Source organism: Brachypodium distachyon, chromosome 2, assembly GCF_000005505.3.
Source record: "Brachypodium distachyon strain Bd21 chromosome 2, Brachypodium_distachyon_v3.0, whole genome shotgun sequence".
In the NCBI taxonomy this organism is placed as follows: domain Eukaryota; kingdom Viridiplantae; phylum Streptophyta; class Magnoliopsida; order Poales; family Poaceae; genus Brachypodium; species Brachypodium distachyon.
Window position 1 is genome coordinate 53,473,875 of NC_016132.3, and position 19,068 is coordinate 53,492,942.

Below are 19,068 nucleotides of genomic sequence, written 5' to 3' on the forward strand. Positions count from 1 at the left end.
CAGAGGTTGAACTCCGGGACCACTAGTGTGTGAGACTAGCGTGAGCGTGAAACCAACACCACCAACCCAAAGGCAGACTTTTACCGAAGCAAAAAAAATAAAAAACTCAAACTATTTTACTAGCCTTTATCTTTCGGAGCTACTCCTTCCGTTTCATAATTCTTGTCTCAAATTTGCTTAAAAATAGATATAACAGTGTCTAGATACATGTAAGAATTCGACAAGAGTTATGAAACGAAGGTAGTACTCCGTACTCCCTATTTTACTAGACCATAATTTGGAATCATTCTGCTTTTCCACGGATATTAGATTCTGAATTGCAGGGGCAGTTGACAGTAAGCCATAAAAAAGATCACGGGCTCGTGGAGCGCCGTGCGAGTTTTGTTTGTCGACCGGGCCGGCCGGCCGGGGACTCTGATTGAATCGGGGGCATGTGCATGTGCGAGGCCTCTTTTCCATCAGGTCGATCGGGTCAGGCAGTGCGCTCGGGTACGTGCTACGTGTGTCTGTTGCATCGTGCTATAGACCTATAGTAACCCTGTGGTCCATGTGAGTGCGTAACACGGTTTGGCTGGACGCGCATGCAGAATTGCAGATCGTAGCGCAGCACAAAGGAAGCGAAAGCAAGTTTGGCACACGATGTACAATGCTGAAAGGCAGCCCCGGCCGGTGCAGCGTACCTAGAGCGTGTCGTAGAGCATGCCTCCTACAAGCGGTGTATTTCCTTTTTACGAACTGCACGGTGCACAGAAAAAGAACACAGGGAGAGACGTCAATACACGGCGCTTTGAGAAAGTCACTTGCGTGCTCCTTCTACTACTTGATTACAGGCAACACAAAATGCCAGCAGTACTGCTCGAGTAGCTCATTCCCAGCTCGGTATTTGTTCTGAGTATATTTATTGTGGAAAAGCGCATTATAACTCATTCCAATACAGTATTCAGTGGACCATGACAGTTCTTGTTTGCAGTGCCCTGGTCATTTATATTGAATTAAGATTAAATGAATGAAAGCATTCATTGCCCGGGTGTGGTAGCCCAAAGAACGGAGAGAATATTGATTTGTGATTTTTTTGCATGTCACAGACAATTCTTATTTATTTCTCAAAACTTACCACGATACTACGTAGGATTCTACCCGTACAGGGTGCACGATCTTTATTTTCAATTTTTGAAACTTACCAATACGATTTTCCTAAGTTAAAAGATGGCCCAGCTTCTAAATACTTCTAGCTCTATGTATACAATGTTTGATTTACTCGGCAGAGTGATGGACTTTTCTAAATTATAATCTTCTATGGCACATCGGCAAATTGAGTATACTATATAATCGAGTTATGCAAGTTTTTACACCAGACACTAATCATGGAGTGATTTTTTTTGTTTGGAATATACCTAGTTGCAAACACGACTGACACGTCAATTAATGAAGGCCGAGTTTCGGAACGTCTAAAATGATGAAGTAATCATCATTGTCGTCTAGTTGTCGATGAGAATCATGAGATAAAGTCTACGATTTGATATTTTGTCGGGTGGGGGGTACAACCGTCGCACTACTCATCCAATTTATGATTGGTTCTCATGCGCGAGATTTTTGTTTTGTTTGAAATACCTAGTGGTGCAACGTAAAACAAACCCGACTGACACGACAATTAAGGAGCTTTGGAACCTCTAAAATGACGAAGTAATCATCATTGTTGTCTAGTTGTCGATGGGATAAAATCTAGGTTTTGATCCATTATAGGGTGGGAGTATAACCGTCGCACTACCCATCCAATTTATGACGTAGAGTGTACACACATGCATATATATTGTCATCTAGCTGTCGACGGGATAAAATCTAGGATTTGATCCGTTAGAGGGTGGGAGTACAACCGTCGCACTTCCCATCCAATTTATGATGGGTTCTCATGCATAACGAGTGTACACACATGCATATATATATTGTCGTCTAGTTGTCGACTGGAGAACATCTAGGATTTGATCCGTTATAGGGTAGGAGTACAACCGTCATAGCACCATCCAATTTATGATGGGTTCTCGTGTACACACATCCGTATATATTGTCGTCTAATTGTCAACTGGATAGAATCTAGGATTTGATCCGTTATATGATGGGAGTACAACCGTCGCACTAACCAACCAATATGATGGATTCTCATGCATAACGAGTGTACACACATGCATACATATTGTCGTCTAGTTGTCGACGAGATAAAATCTTGGATTTGATCCGTTACAGGGTGGGAGTACAACCATCGCACTTCCCATTCAATTTATGATGGGTTCTCATTCGTAACGAGTGTGCACAAAATACCAGGTGACGAACTACCGCCACAAAATAAATGATGCTCGAAGAAATCGTACTTAAAGGCCACTGTTATGAACTTGCCACAATGCAGTATGTGATTTCTAAGACCATCGAACAAATCGTACTGTCGTAGTGGTCCCCCCCTCGGAAACTGTTGTGTTTTCGTATGCAACTACGCATGCACCTCCATGGTTTTCGCATGAACGCCATGCTTTCTTTTAACTATAGTGAACAAACAATTGCTGCAAGTCCCAATGCCCATCTCTCTGGAAACTTGAAGTAGTACAATGTGTTTGCTTGATCGGTCGCATGCAGCCTCTGTTAAGGAAAGACGCGTATATGCAATGCACTCTTCCACCGAAATTACCAAACGACGAACAGCCTACCCCGCATACGTCCATCCGATTGCTGTTTCCCAGCTGGGTCAAACGAAGGCGCACCCCATTTGGCTGGTTGTCCCAGGTGCGGACCAACAGGTGGCAACCTAATAAATCGCTTCCTATATTTCCTCCGCGCAAGCTGCCAAACGGGGCTCGATCCTAGGATATTGTGTGCAACGGCTTTCGCTCCGCAGCCCCGGGTTGAGGGCACGCGCGTGCGATCCCCACAGGCGGTTAAAGGCGGTGGTTACGGGCGGTCCCGGGCTCCGCTCGCCGCAGACGATCTAGGGGGGGCGGGGGGGGGCTCGCATCTTCGCCGCACACGTACACGCGCCCCTCGTGGCCGCGACCCGACGCTGCGGCTGCGGCTCGCTCCTCCCACCCCCCTTGGCCTTGCCCTTTTAAAGCGGAGGAGCCCGTTGGTTTCCACTTGTTATCCATCTCACGGTTCCGTTCGCCACTTCCACCCACCCCAACCCTCATTGCTTCCTTCCTTTTTTTTTCGATCCACCGCGACGCGGAGCGCCTCCGGGTCGCCGCAGCGAAAGGGAATGGGTAGGGGAGGCATCGGAGGAGCCGGGGCGGCGAGCGCCGCGGCCATGGAGAACAGCGACTCCACCCGCTGCTTCGTCAGGGACGTCAAGCGCATCGTCATCAAGGTGACGATATATGAATCGTAACATGGCTTTGGCTTTCCTCTGCCTTGATACGAACGAGGCGTCCTCTCGTCCTCTGCCTCTGCGGATCGAATGCCGCCGTGTTGTTTCATGCTGCTAGGTTTTCTTTCTTACCGGCGTGATCCTAGTTTGGTTGGTGCTCGGTGAAACTCGATGCTAGCAGAATTTTTTTCTTTGGTTCCGATCTGATGTTATCGAGGACGAGAAACTGAATTAGTAAAGTATCTGACGACAAAAATAGTGCAGTACCGATTTGCTGCCTCCTGTTTATATATAGTACTATTAAATCATGCCTAGGTCTTTTATTAATCCCACTTGTACAACGATGGAGGAGATCGAGACTAAATTGCTAGGTAGTAAGTTGGTATTTTGTTCGTTGGCTCCATCTAATTCACTGCCTCTTTCTTACCACAGGTGGGCACCGCCGTTGTTACCGGGCAGAATGGCCGATTGGCTATGGGCAGGCTCGGGGCTCTCTGTGAGCAGGTAAAATTTCTGACAGGTCACGTGCTTTAGCTAATGGATCTCGTCCTAATCAATACAGTATCAGCTAATTATGTGGAAATATTTCAGGTGAAGGAACTGAATTTCCAGGGGTATGAGGTGATTCTGGTCACCTCCGGGGCTGTTGGTGTCGGGAGGCAGAGGCTCAAGTACCGAAAGCTTATCAATAGCAGGTTGTGGAGAGTTTGGATCAGAACTGTTCGTTCATCGTCACTAGTTTTGGTGTGATGACATTGCTTGCTGATTAATTCTCCTTGCCTGCAGTTTTGCGGATCTGCAGAATCCACAGTTGGACCTGGATGGGAAGGCCTGTGCTGCTGTCGGTCAGAGCGGCCTAATGGCCATCTACGACACACTGTTTAGCCAAGTGCGATTTCCTAGATAAATATGCTGGTGTTCTTTGTGTTTTTGTTGAAGTTAATGTGTTCCTGACATTAAAATCATCTCGCTACAGCTTGATGTAACATCATCTCAACTTCTTGTTACGGATCGTGATTTTCTGGATCCAAGTTTCGGGCACCAGCTCCGCGAGACTGTCATCTCTCTGTTAGATCTTAAAGTAATACCGGTCTTTAATGAGAATGACGCTATCAGTACCAGGAAACAGCCATACGAGGTGTGCTTTCTGTCAAGAACATTGCCTTCTTCATACAGGAGCCTTCTGAATTCCGCTAACAACTGCGCTGTTCTGTGCCTCTTCACTGGATATAACAATTAACTTCATTTCTAGGATTCATCTGGTATATTCTGGGATAACGACAGTTTGGCGACACTATTGGCGCAAGAACTGAATGCTGATCTTCTTATCATGCTTAGTGATGTGGAGGGACTCTATAGTGGTCCACCAAGTGATCCTCAATCAAAGATTATCCACACATACATTACTGAAAAACACGGGAGACTGATTAATTTTGGGGAGAAGTCTCGTGTAGGAAGAGGTGGAATGCAAGCTAAAGTGGCGGCTGCTGTTACTGCTGCATCAAAGGGCGTACCTGCTGTAATTGCAAGGTGACTACAACCTTTTCCTTGGTATTATAGCATGAATTTTTGTTATCATAGCATGAATCTTTTCATATGCATACCTACTAAATATTCCCATTAGGTCAAGATACTGCAAGATTACTATATGGTTAGTCAATGGGCCAGCTACCATATTTGTGCAATCAGTGATTACTTATTAAACTATTGCTGCTATAATTGGATTTTGAAAGTATTCAAGTAAATAATTGGTAATTAGTTATGGACATTTTAATGCATGGGTTTTTAACATTAGATAGTCCAATGGGGCACTACTCTGGCCTGTTTGTGTTGATATATAGTTTGAATAACTTTCTTAATTCTTAAGTATCAAACTTCCCATTCGCATCTTCAAAGTGCCACCAGCCACGTTTAGCGTTTGATTACTTCGTTGAAGATCTAGGGAGGCCTTTGCTTTCTTTTTTTCATGTACGAAATCTTGTGGTGCATTTTACCTGCAACTGACATCAGTCGCCTTATGCTTACCACTGTTCCAAACTGAGTTTATGTCTACCTGTAAGATAATTCAGCTCTGCTGTTAACCTTTTGTTACTACTATATCCATGAAGTGGATTTGCAATAGATAGCATCATCAAGGTTATGCGCGGAGAGAAAATCGGTACACTTTTCCATAATGAAGCAAATTTCTGGGATTGCTCGAAGGAAGTGACAACCCGTGAGATGGCGGTTGCTGCAAAAGATTGCTCAAGACATCTACAGGTATCCTTTTCTTTCCTTCCAGAAACAGTGAGGCATTTTAGGTAATACTAAAATATATTGTTATTTCTTGTCAAAGTAAAGTTTGCGTCGCCTTGATATTTTTTGTTTTCTGGCTGCCATTGCTTATTTATAATGTTCATGTGGCTACTCAAACAGAATTTGTCATCAGAGGAGCGTAAGAAAATTCTTCTAGACATTGCTGACGCTCTAGAAGCAAATGAGGATTTGATTACATCTGAAAATGAAGCTGATCTAGCTGCGGCACAAGATGCTGGTTATGAGAAATCTTTGGTAGCTAGGATGACCTTGAAGGCAGGAAAGGTGTGTCAAGTATATATTTCTTCATCTCAGCAGCATTATTTATTCAACTATTTGATTATGTTTTTTATCATGTCATATTTTCTCAGTATATTAACTATTTGTAGATAACAAGTCTTGCGAGATCCATTCGTGCAATTGCGGACATGGAGGACCCTATTTCCCATACACTGAAAAAAACAGAGGTGAAGGCGATGGACCATATTTTGAATTTTGATTTTTTTTATGACTCTTGTAGTATTAAGATTAAATTATAATTTCCTGTAGTTTAAATTTTTAACCAATCAAGGACTTGTTTTGTAGATTGCAAAGGATTTAGTTTATGAGAAGATGTACTGCCCACTGGGTGTTCTCCTAATTATTTTTGAGTCTCGTCCTGATGCCCTGGTCCAGGTAAAGTTACTTGGGTACAACAAATCATCCAAAATAGTTTCAAGCTCAGCTGTTCTTTACGATCAACTTTTTTATTGTACAGATTGCAGCTCTAGCAATCCGAAGTGGAAATGGGCTTCTTTTGAAAGGAGGGAAAGAAGCTATGAGATCAAACACAATATTACATAAGGTATGCTGCATTTAGTTAGCTTTCAGTGTTCTTTGTAATGCAACATTTTTAGCTTAATCATGCTTCTGGCATATCATTTGATGTTTTTATTAGGTCATAACTGGCGTGATTCCAGATGTTGTTGGTAAAAAGCTTATTGGCCTTGTAAAAAGCAAAGATGAAATTGCTGATTTGCTAAAGGTGAGCATGTCGTTTGATTCTTGGATGATGAATACATGAATATGTTTTCCTGCAAACTAACAAAAACATCACATAAACTTGTCTAAACTGGATGCACACTATGCAGCTTGATGATGTGATTGATCTTGTTATTCCGAGAGGCAGTAATAAGCTTGTTTCTCAAATCAAAGCAGCAACTAAGATTCCCGTTCTTGGTCATGCTGGTAAGCCATCTTTTTTCCACCAAATTACTCTTAGAATGATATAATTATATTTCAGCTTATGTTTTTGAATGGGGTATTTCATCATACACATTAAGTAAATCATGTTTTATATGCCATTTAAGTATATAAAGAATGAACTTATTTTTATTGCTCTACAGATGGTATCTGCCATGTTTATATTGATAAATCAGCTGACATGGATATGGCAAAACGTATTGTACTGGATGCAAAGGTTGATTATCCGGCAGCGTGTAATGCTATGGTACGTCCGACTTTAATATATGTCCAATATTTAATATTTTCATCATAATGGATTTTATTTTTAAACCAGATTAACCATTTCTGACATGAATGATTAATAAATGGACTAAGTGTTATGTGTACCATCTGAGCAGGAAACACTGCTTGTTCATAAAGATCTGAACAAGACAGAGGGTCTTGATGATTTATTGATGGAACTTGCAAAAGAAGGTATTAGCTCACAGCCTCACACCCTTGAAGTCAAATATGCCATTAGTGTATTTTTGTGCTTCCTGAAAATGTATTATACTGAGTTCAAAACTACTCCCTCCGATCCATAATAAGTGTCTCAGAGTTAGTACAATTATATACTGAGTTAGTACAAAATCTAAGACACTTATTATGGATCGGAGGGAGTAATAAGCATGTTTGTAGTTATGTTTCATCCATAAATCTAATAGTGGATATCATATGTTCGGAATATGCAATATCAGTGTCAATTCAAATTATATTGGCTTGCAGTCTAGAACTAATCCCCAGTGTGAATTTCTATGTAAGTTCTACACACCACTGGCGACAAGATTACTGATGCTACATGTGAAGAGCATGTTTTTTTGATTTATGAGCTGTGTCATATTTTTTTAATGGAAAACTATAGTGGGGCCCTGACAGCAAAATGTATTAATAGTTGATGTCATATTGCAGGAGTTGTTATTTATGGTGGGCCTGTTGCACATGACACGTTGAAAGTACCAAAGGTAGATTCATTTCACCATGAGTATAGTTCAATGGCATGCACCCTTGAATTTGTTGATGATGTACAATCAGCGATTGACCATATAAATCGTTATGGAAGGTATGCAGGTTTCTTTTATAATATAATCTCCATGGTTGCTTTTTTTTGTTATACTAAATATTATTGTCAAACATTTTTTATCCAGTGCACACACGGATTGTATTATCACGACTGATAAGAAGTCAGCAGATACTTTTCTGCAACAAGTTGATAGGTATTTAGTTAAAATTCCTTTAAAGTCTTATGGTTGCAAGATATGGTCATTCTAGCTTTGTTCATTCTCATTACTGATTTATTTGATAAAATCTGGATCTAACTATTGAAATGACATTTCATGAACTGCAACAGTGCTGCTGTGTTCCATAATGCAAGCACAAGGTTCTGTGATGGGACCCGCTTTGGTCTTGGTGCAGAGGTATTGCCATTTCATCATGTGTGCGCACAAGCTGTTTGTTAGTTTTATTATTACTTTGTAATGTTATAACATGAAAATTTTGGTTTTTGATGCCATGTACTCCCTCAGATCCATAATAAGTTATTATTATGGATCAGAGGGAGTAACTCTTTTGTTCCATCTTCTTAGTAGACACCTGATAATTTGTTTGAATTATACATTGTTTTTAGGCCATCTCGAACTATTTAGTTTAGCAAGTTTTGTGTTCAAAACATCATGTTTAGAAGAATTACAACAAAAATTATGAACTTGCAAGTAAACATGTAAATTTTTGGTGCACTAAAATTCATGTCCACTCCAAGAGCCACTGCAGATATTTTTTTCACTGGTTGTTTTGGTGCATCTACTTCAGCAAGGGGCAAAACTATCCTAGAGACAGATCTAAGCAAAAGATGAGCTGTCCTTTTAGATGCACCTGGTCATATTGTTCTACACCAGCATTGTCTCGAGTTTGAAGTTAGATGTGCCGTTTGGTGTAAACTAATTTGTGTGTCAAATGCTATAAATGGCTCTGATGCAAAAAATCTTTCAGTTGTATCTTTCTGAATCTTTTCAAATGTCTTGAATAGGTTGGCATAAGTACAGGGCGCATACATGCTCGGGGACCTGTTGGTGTCGATGGGCTTCTAACTACTCGATGGTAGGTTTTTATGCCATATATTTTTCTCTAATCACTTTTCCTTGTCATCTTGTCTCCGACAAATTTTGTAACATAACTTTCATACGAGTGCATTCTGTGTGAATAATAGCTACTTATGCTTTGGTTTTCGATTACATTGTATAGCATTCTGCGAGGGAGTGGACAAGTAGTGAACGGTGACAAGGGAGTCATGTATACCCACAGGGAGCTTCCTTTGCAATGAGTAAGTCATGGTTTATTTACTTCATTTCGATTTGACAAAATACTAAACTGGGTATTTACTAACCTTCAACTTCCTCCACTGCAGGTAACAGACTCCTTCTGTAGAGCAATTTTTGTAGACAAGTCGCTGGACTCCCTCTTCAATGCTCGTCTTTATGCCTAGAATGAACTCAAAAACGGATGCTATGTTGTTATGTAGTTCTGTGATGTCACCTATTCGTTGTACAACGATTTATCGATACAATGTTGTTATTGCTCTAGTCGTACCTATTGGATTGCATGGGTGCATCTATTATGGTAGATGTTTGAGATGAAGTACCAGATCTCTTGTCATGTTGTCTTTTTACGGCATGCGTACACAATGAGCACAGGTCGTCTTCTGAAATGGCTATTTAAATCATGTGGCTGAAAAACTGCCCACTTCCGACATCCTGCATGGGCTGAGACTTCTGTTTGATCCTTGAGCAGTAGCACTCTTGTCAAGAAGAATCGAACAGGTTCTGTGCTGCTGAACTTAACAAGCTTTGGCCTAGGCACGGCACACCCCCCCCCCCCAGACTGGGCACAGAGAAAAATTGGCGAAGTAGGCTGAATTGAAAACAGTCCTTCTAGTACGACAGCTTTGTGGCAGCATTGCGAAGAACTCAGTCTGACATCCCAACTAATACAACTAATATTGCTCTCAAGTCTTGCACAATGCAACCCCTGATCATAAGTTATCTTTACTTGTATATGTTCAACAAATCTCAAGACTGAATGTCAAGATTAGCAAGAATACATCCAGGTCCAGTGTCCAGAGGAGCAAATTACATCAAAATGTGTCAGGACACCATTACTTCGAAAAAAGGCATTAAAGGGGTCCTATTGCAACCGTATCAAAATTGCCTTGCAGAAGTTCCATTGATCTCCAAGTGAAGACCAGAAACTATTTTGAGGTTCCTCCTGAAAGACTGGGTCATCATGGTTAATCTAATCATCCTAGGCTGTACAAACTGTTCCTACTTTTTCTTGGCCAGTGTGATCAGTAAAGATTAAAAAAGACCATCAACTTCGCAGCATTTTCACCAGTAATCGCCACAGGAACAAACTCCATCCCTGAAGTGGTGAAACCGATTCACATCCCTCACGACAATCTCCCGCTCTGTGAATTTGGAGATAAACTTGGTGACTGAATGACAATCCTCGCATAGCCTGAGGTTCTTGGTGATCCTGATAACTTCACCACTGCAAGTGTTGATAAGTCCAAAAGCAACTGCCAGCTTCTCACTGTGACCAATCAAAATCCTTTCCTTTTCTTCTCCTTCAATATCATACAGAACAATCCCTGTATCAGGGACGTAGCCTTGATTCTTCATCTGTGCCACAAACTCACCTATCAGAGCTTGAAGCTGCTCAACAGGTGGGTTCTTGTTGTCCACAGACGTAAAGGAGTGTAGCTTCTTCTTCACCTCTATCCAGCTACAACCAGTCACCTTCTCCAGCGCATGCTCCTCGAGAAGCTCCTTTAGCACGCCAACTTGATTGTGCAATTTAGCTCGAGCATAAATATCAGCAAGGAGTACATAGTTACCTGCATTTCTGGGTTCAAGATCAAAGAGATGAGAGCAAGCTATCTCGGCATACTCCACATGCCCATGAATACGGCAAGCTCCAAGAAGTGCGCCCCATACTTGAGGACTCGGCTCAATGTGCATGCTCCTTATGAGCTCCATAGCTTCATCCAACTGCCCAGCACGACCAAGGAGATCTACCATGCAAGCATAGTGCTCTGCACGAGGCGTAACACCATACTCCACCATTGACTCAAACAACATCTTCCCCTCGTTCACAAGTCCTGCGTGGCTACAAGCCCCAAGGACACTGATAAATGTGATGATACTTGGTGAAAACCCCACATGGATCATTTCCTCAAACACCTGAACTGCCTCAGGGCCGAAGCCATGCATTCCATATCCAGATATAAGTGAATTCCACGACACAACATCCCTCCTATGTCCTATCCATTTGAAGATATGCCGGCCAACTTCAAGGCATCCACATCTCATGTACATTGCCATCAATGCGTTCAGTACTGAAACAAGTGAATCAAAGCCTCTCCGGAGGATATATGCATGCAATAGTTTGCCATGACTGAGTGCGTTCACTCCTGCACACGCATTCAAGACGCTTACTATTGTGATCGAGTTAGGCACAAGGTCTGCATCAGAAGCCATCATATCCTTGAATAGTTCAATGGCATCAGCTGGTCGCTCATTCTTAGCATAGCACCCAATCATGGCACTCCAGGAAACAACGTTCCTCTCTGGCATTGCAGCAAATACACTCTCAGCATATCTGACGATCCCAAGCTTTGCATAGCAGTCGATAAGAGTGGTGGCAACATGCGTGTGCAGTGCGTAACCACGGCGGATGGCATGTGCGTGCACCTCCCGTACACGGGCGGAGGCTGGTGCGTGCGATGCTGACACAGCGATGCAGGCCTTGAGTCCGTGCGTGTAGCTGTAGCTGTCGACAGGGACGCCGAGCCGACCCATGTCGGCCAGGCGCGCGAGTGCCTCGTCACCATGGTCGGCGAGCGCGAGGGCCTTGAGCAGCGCGTTCCATACGAAGATGTTCTTGACGGGCGTCTCGTCGAACACCTGGCGTGCGGCCGGGAGCGCGCCTAGCGCGGCGTAGGCTTCGATGAGGCGGGTCGAGAGGAATGGGTCGGAGCGGAAGACCGGGTCGGCCTCGAGCCTCCGGTGGACGGCCGCGGCGAGCGCGGCGTCCCTGGCCCGCGCGGCGGCGAGGAGGAGCGACTCGTAAGTGCGCTGCGTGGGCGCGGGGAGGCCCGGGAGGAGCGCAGCGGCGCGCGCGAGGCGACCGTTGGCGCAGAGCGTCTGGATGAGGTGGTTCGCGTTTGCCGGCTGCGCCGCGCCCGGCGAAGACGAGAGGGGCCTGCAGCGCGTGAGCGTTTGCCGCTTGGCGCCAACGCCAAACACCGCCTGGTGAGAGAGGTGGAGCGATGTGGGGGCGGAGGCGAACATGGGGAGGAGGGGGCGGAGGCGGGGTGGCTTCACCGTGGGGATGAGGCTTGCGCCACTGCGCCGGCGTGGGAGATATTTTGGGCTGGGTTGTGGCCGGAGGCGGGGAGGAGTGGCACCGCGCCGCGCGGAGCCGGAGAAACGTGAGGATTTTATTTTGCACGATTTTTTGTGGATTCGGTAGGCGGATGGGCTCGGTATTCTCGTGCATTCTGGAGCCTGGAGCCGCTGGAGCAGGTTTTGGGCTGCAGATGGGTCGGCGGCGGCCACTCGGCGCGCTCTTTGCACACACAGAGACCGAAAAGGCCTAGCTTTGTATCGTAGATCCACGGTTGATGGTTTGCTGTTTGATAAGTCTATAAGAAGGCCCAACATGGCTTTACCATTCTTGTGCTACAGTATATAAGCCCAAATGGGCACTTCTATAAGCAAGGCCCAAGCTCTAAATGTAAAAAAACAAAAATGTTACTCTCTCTGATCCATAATGCTTTCTACTGAGTTAGTACAAGGATCGGCCGGAGTGACTACTTGTACACTAAAATAAATACAAGTGAACGACTTGTTCTAAAAATGTCGACGACTTCGAGCAACATCCCAAATTCGTCCCCGCGCTCGTAAGATCAATGGATGCTTGTCGAATAAATGGAAGAAGCTGAAAAGGCAGGAAAGATTAGACGGTGCAAATGAGATGTTTGTTTCCCGGGCTGGATTGAATTTAAGTTTAATTTTTATTATGATGCATACATTTGGTGTTCACGTGGTATTTCAGCTTGTCTTGAAAATCTCATAACTTCTATGGAGGTGTTTAGGGTCGGAGTATAGGGAGCAATCAAATAACTAGTATGTGTGTCTATATATTAAATTGGAGTCGGTGGTGATTGCCGCGGACGCCGTACGTCAACTTCATTAAATTTACATGAGTATGCCACCGCGCCCCCTCCTGTACATCCCGATGCGAACCCCGCTCCCTTCGTGTAAAAAAAAAACCTCTCTTGTCTTCCTGACCAACGCTCGCCGCCTCCTCCGACCGCTGCTTCTCCTCCCTCCGCCGCAAGCCTCGCGTCTCGTTCTACACGCCGCAGCCGCCCTCCTCCTCTGCGAGCGCCGTCTCCACCCGGAAAGATCTATGGACGGCCCGTCGTCGCCGCGCTCCTCCCCTGCGCACGCCGTCATGGAGACTGGATCCGCCACCGCCGCCATGGATAATAAACGGTCTGAGAGAGAGTCGATGAGTCAGTCCATCGGGGAAGATGAGCTGGACGAGCCGTGGAGATGAGAGAGAGGCGACGAGGCGACGTGTCTCTGAAGTCGCTCACGCGCACGAAAGTCAACCATGGCCGCCGAGGCAGCAACAGCAGAAGAGGCGCCGCATGAAGCGGCGGCGGCCCTCGCGAGCTTGCTGCAGCCGCACATGGCCTCGGCCTTCTTTGCGTTGGCTGCGTGCACCGTGGCGAGATTGGCAGAATCGAAGCGCTGTCCCTCTTCCATGACCATGCCCATTCCCTCTTCCCAGACCATGGCGTGCCCAATTGCCCTGTCTCTAGAGGCGAAGCACCGCAGCTAACGAGGCGCAGTCCGACGAGATCTAGGCAGAGAGAAGGAGATGTGGGGTCCGTGAGGACAGAACGTTCCATGCCTTGTGCTTCATCTCGTGAGCTCCTCATTCAGATTTATTCCTTGATTCAACAAATCAATGAACTCAGCCTCTATTAAGACATAGGGCGATGGAGATTTTTTCTTTCTTTTTTCTGAGATTCTGTTTTGGTTGTTTGTTCTTTCCAGATATTTGTTCTTGCATTTTTCTATGACAGATCTTGTTACTTTCCGTTCATGGTTCAGATTTTTTTTCCAAATGTTCATGTTTCTGATCTTGTTTCATTTAGTTCTTGCAATTAGTTCATGGTCAGGGAAGACAAAGACGAAAGGGAGATTACAATTAGAATATAATAAAACCATAAGAGGAGGAATAGCAGGAAGAGATTTGGCCAATCTGAGTCAGCCAAACCTGATTCGATTTCCCAATCAATAAGTATCTTTTGCATCTATTGTAGGAGGCCACACCTTGTGTATCTATATACATGTACTCATGTCCTTCAGATTTTTAGTGTGTTAGGTTTTTATGCTTTGGACCGGAAAGATTAGAATCCTTAGATAGTGTATACAAGTGACAACCATCTTGTGTTTGGACCGTGGCAGCGCACGGGCATTTCCACTTGTGTACATAATGCTCCTAGTTCATCCTTCAAAAAGTCATGAAAAATTCACACGCCATGCATTTAGCATGCCATAAAATTCTAGTCAAAAATTCAGTCGGTGCAAAAAAAAAGACACAAATTAGCCCCCGAAGTGAATAGTTACCTAAATGGTACTAGAACACTGTTTATTTAGGTTTAGCACTAAAATGGGTATATTTTTTCTTGACGTGCCAGCAGAATTTTGACCAGAAATTCATGACAAAAGTTTCATGCATCACGGGCTAGTGCACATGACTGAGCAATTCATGTCAGTGTCCCTTTTCCTATGTGCAATGGCATGTACTTGAATTTTGGGTTTAGTTGTGCATCTTTAAAAAATCTCCAAAAAAGCATCGTCATGTTATTATATTGAGCGGACCCATGCCCATGGGGCAGCGACCCCCCACTTAATTTTTTTCAGTCCGTTACAATATGGCCTATGTACAAAGAAATTGCATCTTCAGCCCATGGAGATGGATCTGCTCGGACTGAGGCCTCAGCCCGTGAATCACTTCCTGTCGCTGGAGATGAGGAGTCACGGAGTGCACGAAGTATCGACCGTTTCGCTCAAAAAAAAAACCCGAGGTATCGACCGTATTTTGCATCCCTCCGCCCCCCAGCGCCTGCCGCCATCGCCCCTCGCTGCTAGCGCCTGGCCCTGGCGATCACGGTGGTCGCTTGCCGCCGCACAACCTCGCCGCCTCGCCGGTCGTTGCCAACGCACGGTTTCCACCGTTTGCCGAACAGCCGCAGCCCGCAGTCCCGCACCCATTCCCCGAATCAGGCAATCCCCATACCTCAATTCCCCACCACGCCGTTTGGCCCTGCAGACTTGTCGCTTGCCGCCTTGCAACCGAGCCCAATCACCAGCTATATAAGCAGATTGTATTGTCAAGAATCGGTGGTCGCTGGTCAGACGTGCCCTGAGTTAATGATTTATTTTCTCTTTTTCACAAAGGTTGGCGTATTTTGTTTCGTTAAGAAAGACTTTGACCAATAAAAACTCTATTGACATGTGTTTTTTTATACATGAATTTTATATCAATGGATTCGTTTTTGAAAGTTCTTGCTAACGATCATGTTTTAGTATCATATAACTTACATATTAATAGAGTAATTTTTGGTCAAAGCATTGTCTTAACGAAACCAAATACGCCAACCTTTGTGAAAAGGAGGGAGTACTATCAAGTTTGATGAGTCAGATTTAGGTTTTTCATTCACACAATTTTTTGTTAGTTGTAAATTTCGGATAGATATACTACTGTACTTGACAGTAGTACTTTTATAATTTCTACTTGAGTCTTCAGTGTAACAATTCCTTTTATGTTTCAATTCTTTGCACTTGTTGCAGACAGTGGAAGCAAATGGAGAGTTTTTTAAAAAAATCTACAACTTCTAATATGCCTAAAATAGTTGATATGAACAATGTTCCTTGAGATCCATTTTAAAAAAGAGAGAGAATTGTAGATTGCATTGTCAATGAAGTTATAGTTAAACATTTTCATCAAGCGAAAGATCGTCGTGGAAAGAACGGAAGGTAATGTCCTAAAGCTCATTTCCTCATGTACTAGAAACTTCGATTTGAAAATTGAACATCTTTTTTGTTTTGCAGATTAGATTGTTAGAACTTAGAAAATGTCTATTTTTCCTTTTGCAACTTCGAAACAAGGTATTTTGATATTGATCTCAACCATTCATACGAGTAATTTAGAAAGATGCCTTGTTGGTTTAAGCATATAAGAATATATATAAATGTATGCCCATATAGTCTTGCTCCCTCGCAAGTTTTTCCCTTGGTCCGCCTCATACACGCATGCAAGAAATAATAAGAGCATGTAAAAATACGATCAAATACAGCACACACCAAAAAATGCAACTGATTCAACTCAGTTTTTTTAACAATGGAATCATAGTCATTTGACTTTTTGTGTGTGCATGACACATCTGATGATTTCTACGTGACCATGTTCGGTTGCTCATTTTTTAACATGATGCATTCATGTGCGTGCGTGCGTGTGTTTTCCCGCAAAAAAAAGGACAAATGCCTTAGATCAATACCGCACGTCTTTAAGTTTTATTGCCACGAACAGGTGGCTTACAAAAAAAACCCGACAGTTTACATACTTCCTCTGTTATACTAAATCAGCGACCAATTAATATGGAACAAAAAGAGTACGTGACAAGCAAGGCAAGATGCTGAAAGTTGTGGCATCCCCTTTGGTAGGACATGCAAAATACTAGTGTGGTAAACAATTTCAAGATTTGATATTTTTATATGTTTGTTTATAAAAAGGAAAACCTACCCTACATATAGTTAACATAACAATGGCCTGAAAATGTCCCATTTTGTGAAACTAGGAGTGATTACGAGACAAACTTTCTCTAATGTTCTTTGCTGAGCCAAGACTATCGTAACCATAGATAACGAGGCCAAATTCAAGAAATCGTTTGTAAATGTGAAGGTCATGCCTTTCTGGCTTTCTAGTTACCTCTGTCCCACAAAAAAAAAGCCTTGCATCCAGCTGGCGTTTACCTAGTGAGGAAATAAAACGTGCATGCGTCCATCCGGTAGTGAAACCTGTGAAGGCCGGCCGATGGATCAACTCAATAACCCATCATCGGTCGACACCTGAGAAAGGGACCAAAGTGAAAAGGGGCAAAGCCTATACACTCGAGGACTCCAGTGATGGGAACGGGAGAGCCGGTGCCGCGGCCCATCCCCAATCCCCTTCGATGCTCACTCGCAGCAGCACTGCGGCTGTGTGTCATTTCCAAGGAAAGCAAAATTTTATTCTATGCAAAAGAGTATGTGTCCTGGTCATTTCCAAGGCAAAAGCAGCAGGTGCGCCACTGGCACTGGCACTGGCACTGCCATTGTAAGATAGTGGTGGGAGCAGCAGGAAGCAGCTGTGTGTTGCCTTCGGATTGGATTGGGCCAAGGTATCGACAAGCCAGGCAAGAATTATAAAAGGCGTCCCAAATCCAGAGAGGGATCAAATCGACCATATCTTAGAGTGGAAAGAACATATTCTTAACGAGAATCAATCGGGGATTAGATAATGGGAAGGCCAGTAGGCCACGCTGCCTACGCAGCGCTCCCAGCACAAGATATGTGAACACAAGTGAAGGTCGACGGAGTTAATAAAGCTTTTGTTTTCGGCGAAGACAAATTTGCGACAATGCCGACGACGTGGGCAGGGAAGCACCTCGCAGCTGCGGGCTGAGGCATCTGGTGAAATGGGTCCTGATGCGCTCCCAAACGGTCTATCATCTGACGCGCGCTGGAGCTGGCTGGACGTGCTTACAAGGGTAAAGAAAGAACATTGACAAGATTTGTCGGGTGAATTACAAGTTCCCGAAGAGATTCATGCGCCAGTCATCAAAACCAAAAGACCGATAGGATGAAAAGAGCTAGCCAATTTACTTATACTTCAACACTCCCTCTCATGTGTGGCCCCCGCAAGCCTAAACGTGGATTGAAAGTGCGTTGCAATTTAATTGCGGCAACAGAGTCTCAAACTCGAAACCTCTTGGCTCTGATACCATGAAGAGCTTCATGCGGTAGCCAACGCAACCAAAAACCGATCTGTTGAAAGGGGCCAGACAATTCACTTATACTTCAACAGTTCCGTTTGCTGCCAAAAGCCCTGCGGAAAATGCTCGCGTAGACAAGGAAAGATCTAGGAGCAAACCTATTTCTCTGACACATGTATTTTTTTATACTATTTCTTTTTTGCGGGGAAGCACAACATGCATTTGATGTGCGTATGTATTACGAATTGACTTTTGCTCATATCTAGAGTCCATCCAGCCGGCACGTAGGGCATGACTTACCTGATTCTGATTCCATTTTATTCAAGTTTTCTTTTCAAACGAGCATTAATCAATCTCTGAGTTTGTCAAAATGTATTTATTCTTAAAAAGTGTCTAGATACATGTAATATTAATTTAGGATCGGAGGGAGTAGTACTTTAGGTAGCGTTTGGTTGTAAAGAAAAATGAAATGGAATGGTTCCATTTTTATAGGAATGGAGTGAAATGAAACGGATCTAGCTATGTACTCCCTCCGTTTCATAATTCTTGTCTCAAATTTGTATAAAAATGGATGTATCTATTTTTTTAAAACGTTTAGATACATGTAATATTTTGACATGAAAATACTTGGAACCACTAGTTCCAATGGTAGTAGTTCCAATGAAAACCAAACGATTCTACATTTTTGAGAAATGAGATGGTTTGTCATATTAGAGCAATATTCTCTTTTGAGGAATCAAATAGTTTCATTACACATTCTGTAGTGTTCTATCAACCAAACACTGATTAATATATAGTTCAAGAAAACCCCTCCAGTGAGTAGCAATTGCATGGAGTACAGAGCGATAGAACAATTATGTGTCCATAGATCCATCAGCTGACACCCCTAAGAAGGAATCAACAGTGATGCTTTTAAAATATGAACAGTAGTTACTACATTTTCTTCAGAGAGTGGTACTCCCTGTTTACAGTAGTCCCTGACGTGCACAGATTCTCCTCTAGACGAAAACAACTTGCATGGCTCCATGGACGATGCTCCCATGCAGTTACAGGT

The 19,068-nt window shown here is 43.7% G+C and overlaps 2 protein-coding genes across 2 annotated transcripts; one reads left to right on the top strand and one right to left on the bottom strand.

Annotated features, from left to right (window-relative positions):
* The first annotated feature begins 3,110 nt into the window (after positions 1-3,110).
* Positions 3,111-9,538, top strand: LOC100823447 (delta-1-pyrroline-5-carboxylate synthase 2). Its single transcript, XM_003564560.4, has 21 exons — positions 3,111-3,349; positions 3,782-3,853; positions 3,941-4,044; positions 4,136-4,238; positions 4,326-4,487; positions 4,602-4,879; positions 5,458-5,608; positions 5,765-5,929; positions 6,034-6,111; positions 6,230-6,319; positions 6,402-6,488; positions 6,582-6,668; positions 6,775-6,871; positions 7,030-7,133; positions 7,267-7,342; positions 7,817-7,967; positions 8,053-8,121; positions 8,256-8,322; positions 8,931-9,001; positions 9,146-9,224; positions 9,309-9,538. The coding sequence occupies exons 1-20, from the start codon at positions 3,242-3,244 to the stop codon at positions 9,222-9,224; spliced, it is 2,199 nt and encodes a 732-aa protein (XP_003564608.1). The 5' UTR covers positions 3,111-3,241; the 3' UTR covers positions 9,309-9,538.
* A 335-nt stretch (positions 9,539-9,873) lies between these two features.
* Positions 9,874-12,880, bottom strand: LOC100826221 (pentatricopeptide repeat-containing protein At3g46790, chloroplastic). Its single transcript, XM_003567220.4, has one exon. It carries the CDS (start codon positions 12,619-12,621, stop codon positions 10,285-10,287), a length of 2,337 nt encoding a protein of 778 aa, XP_003567268.2. The 5' UTR covers positions 12,622-12,880; the 3' UTR covers positions 9,874-10,284.
* Between the last annotated feature and the right edge of the window lie 6,188 nt (positions 12,881-19,068).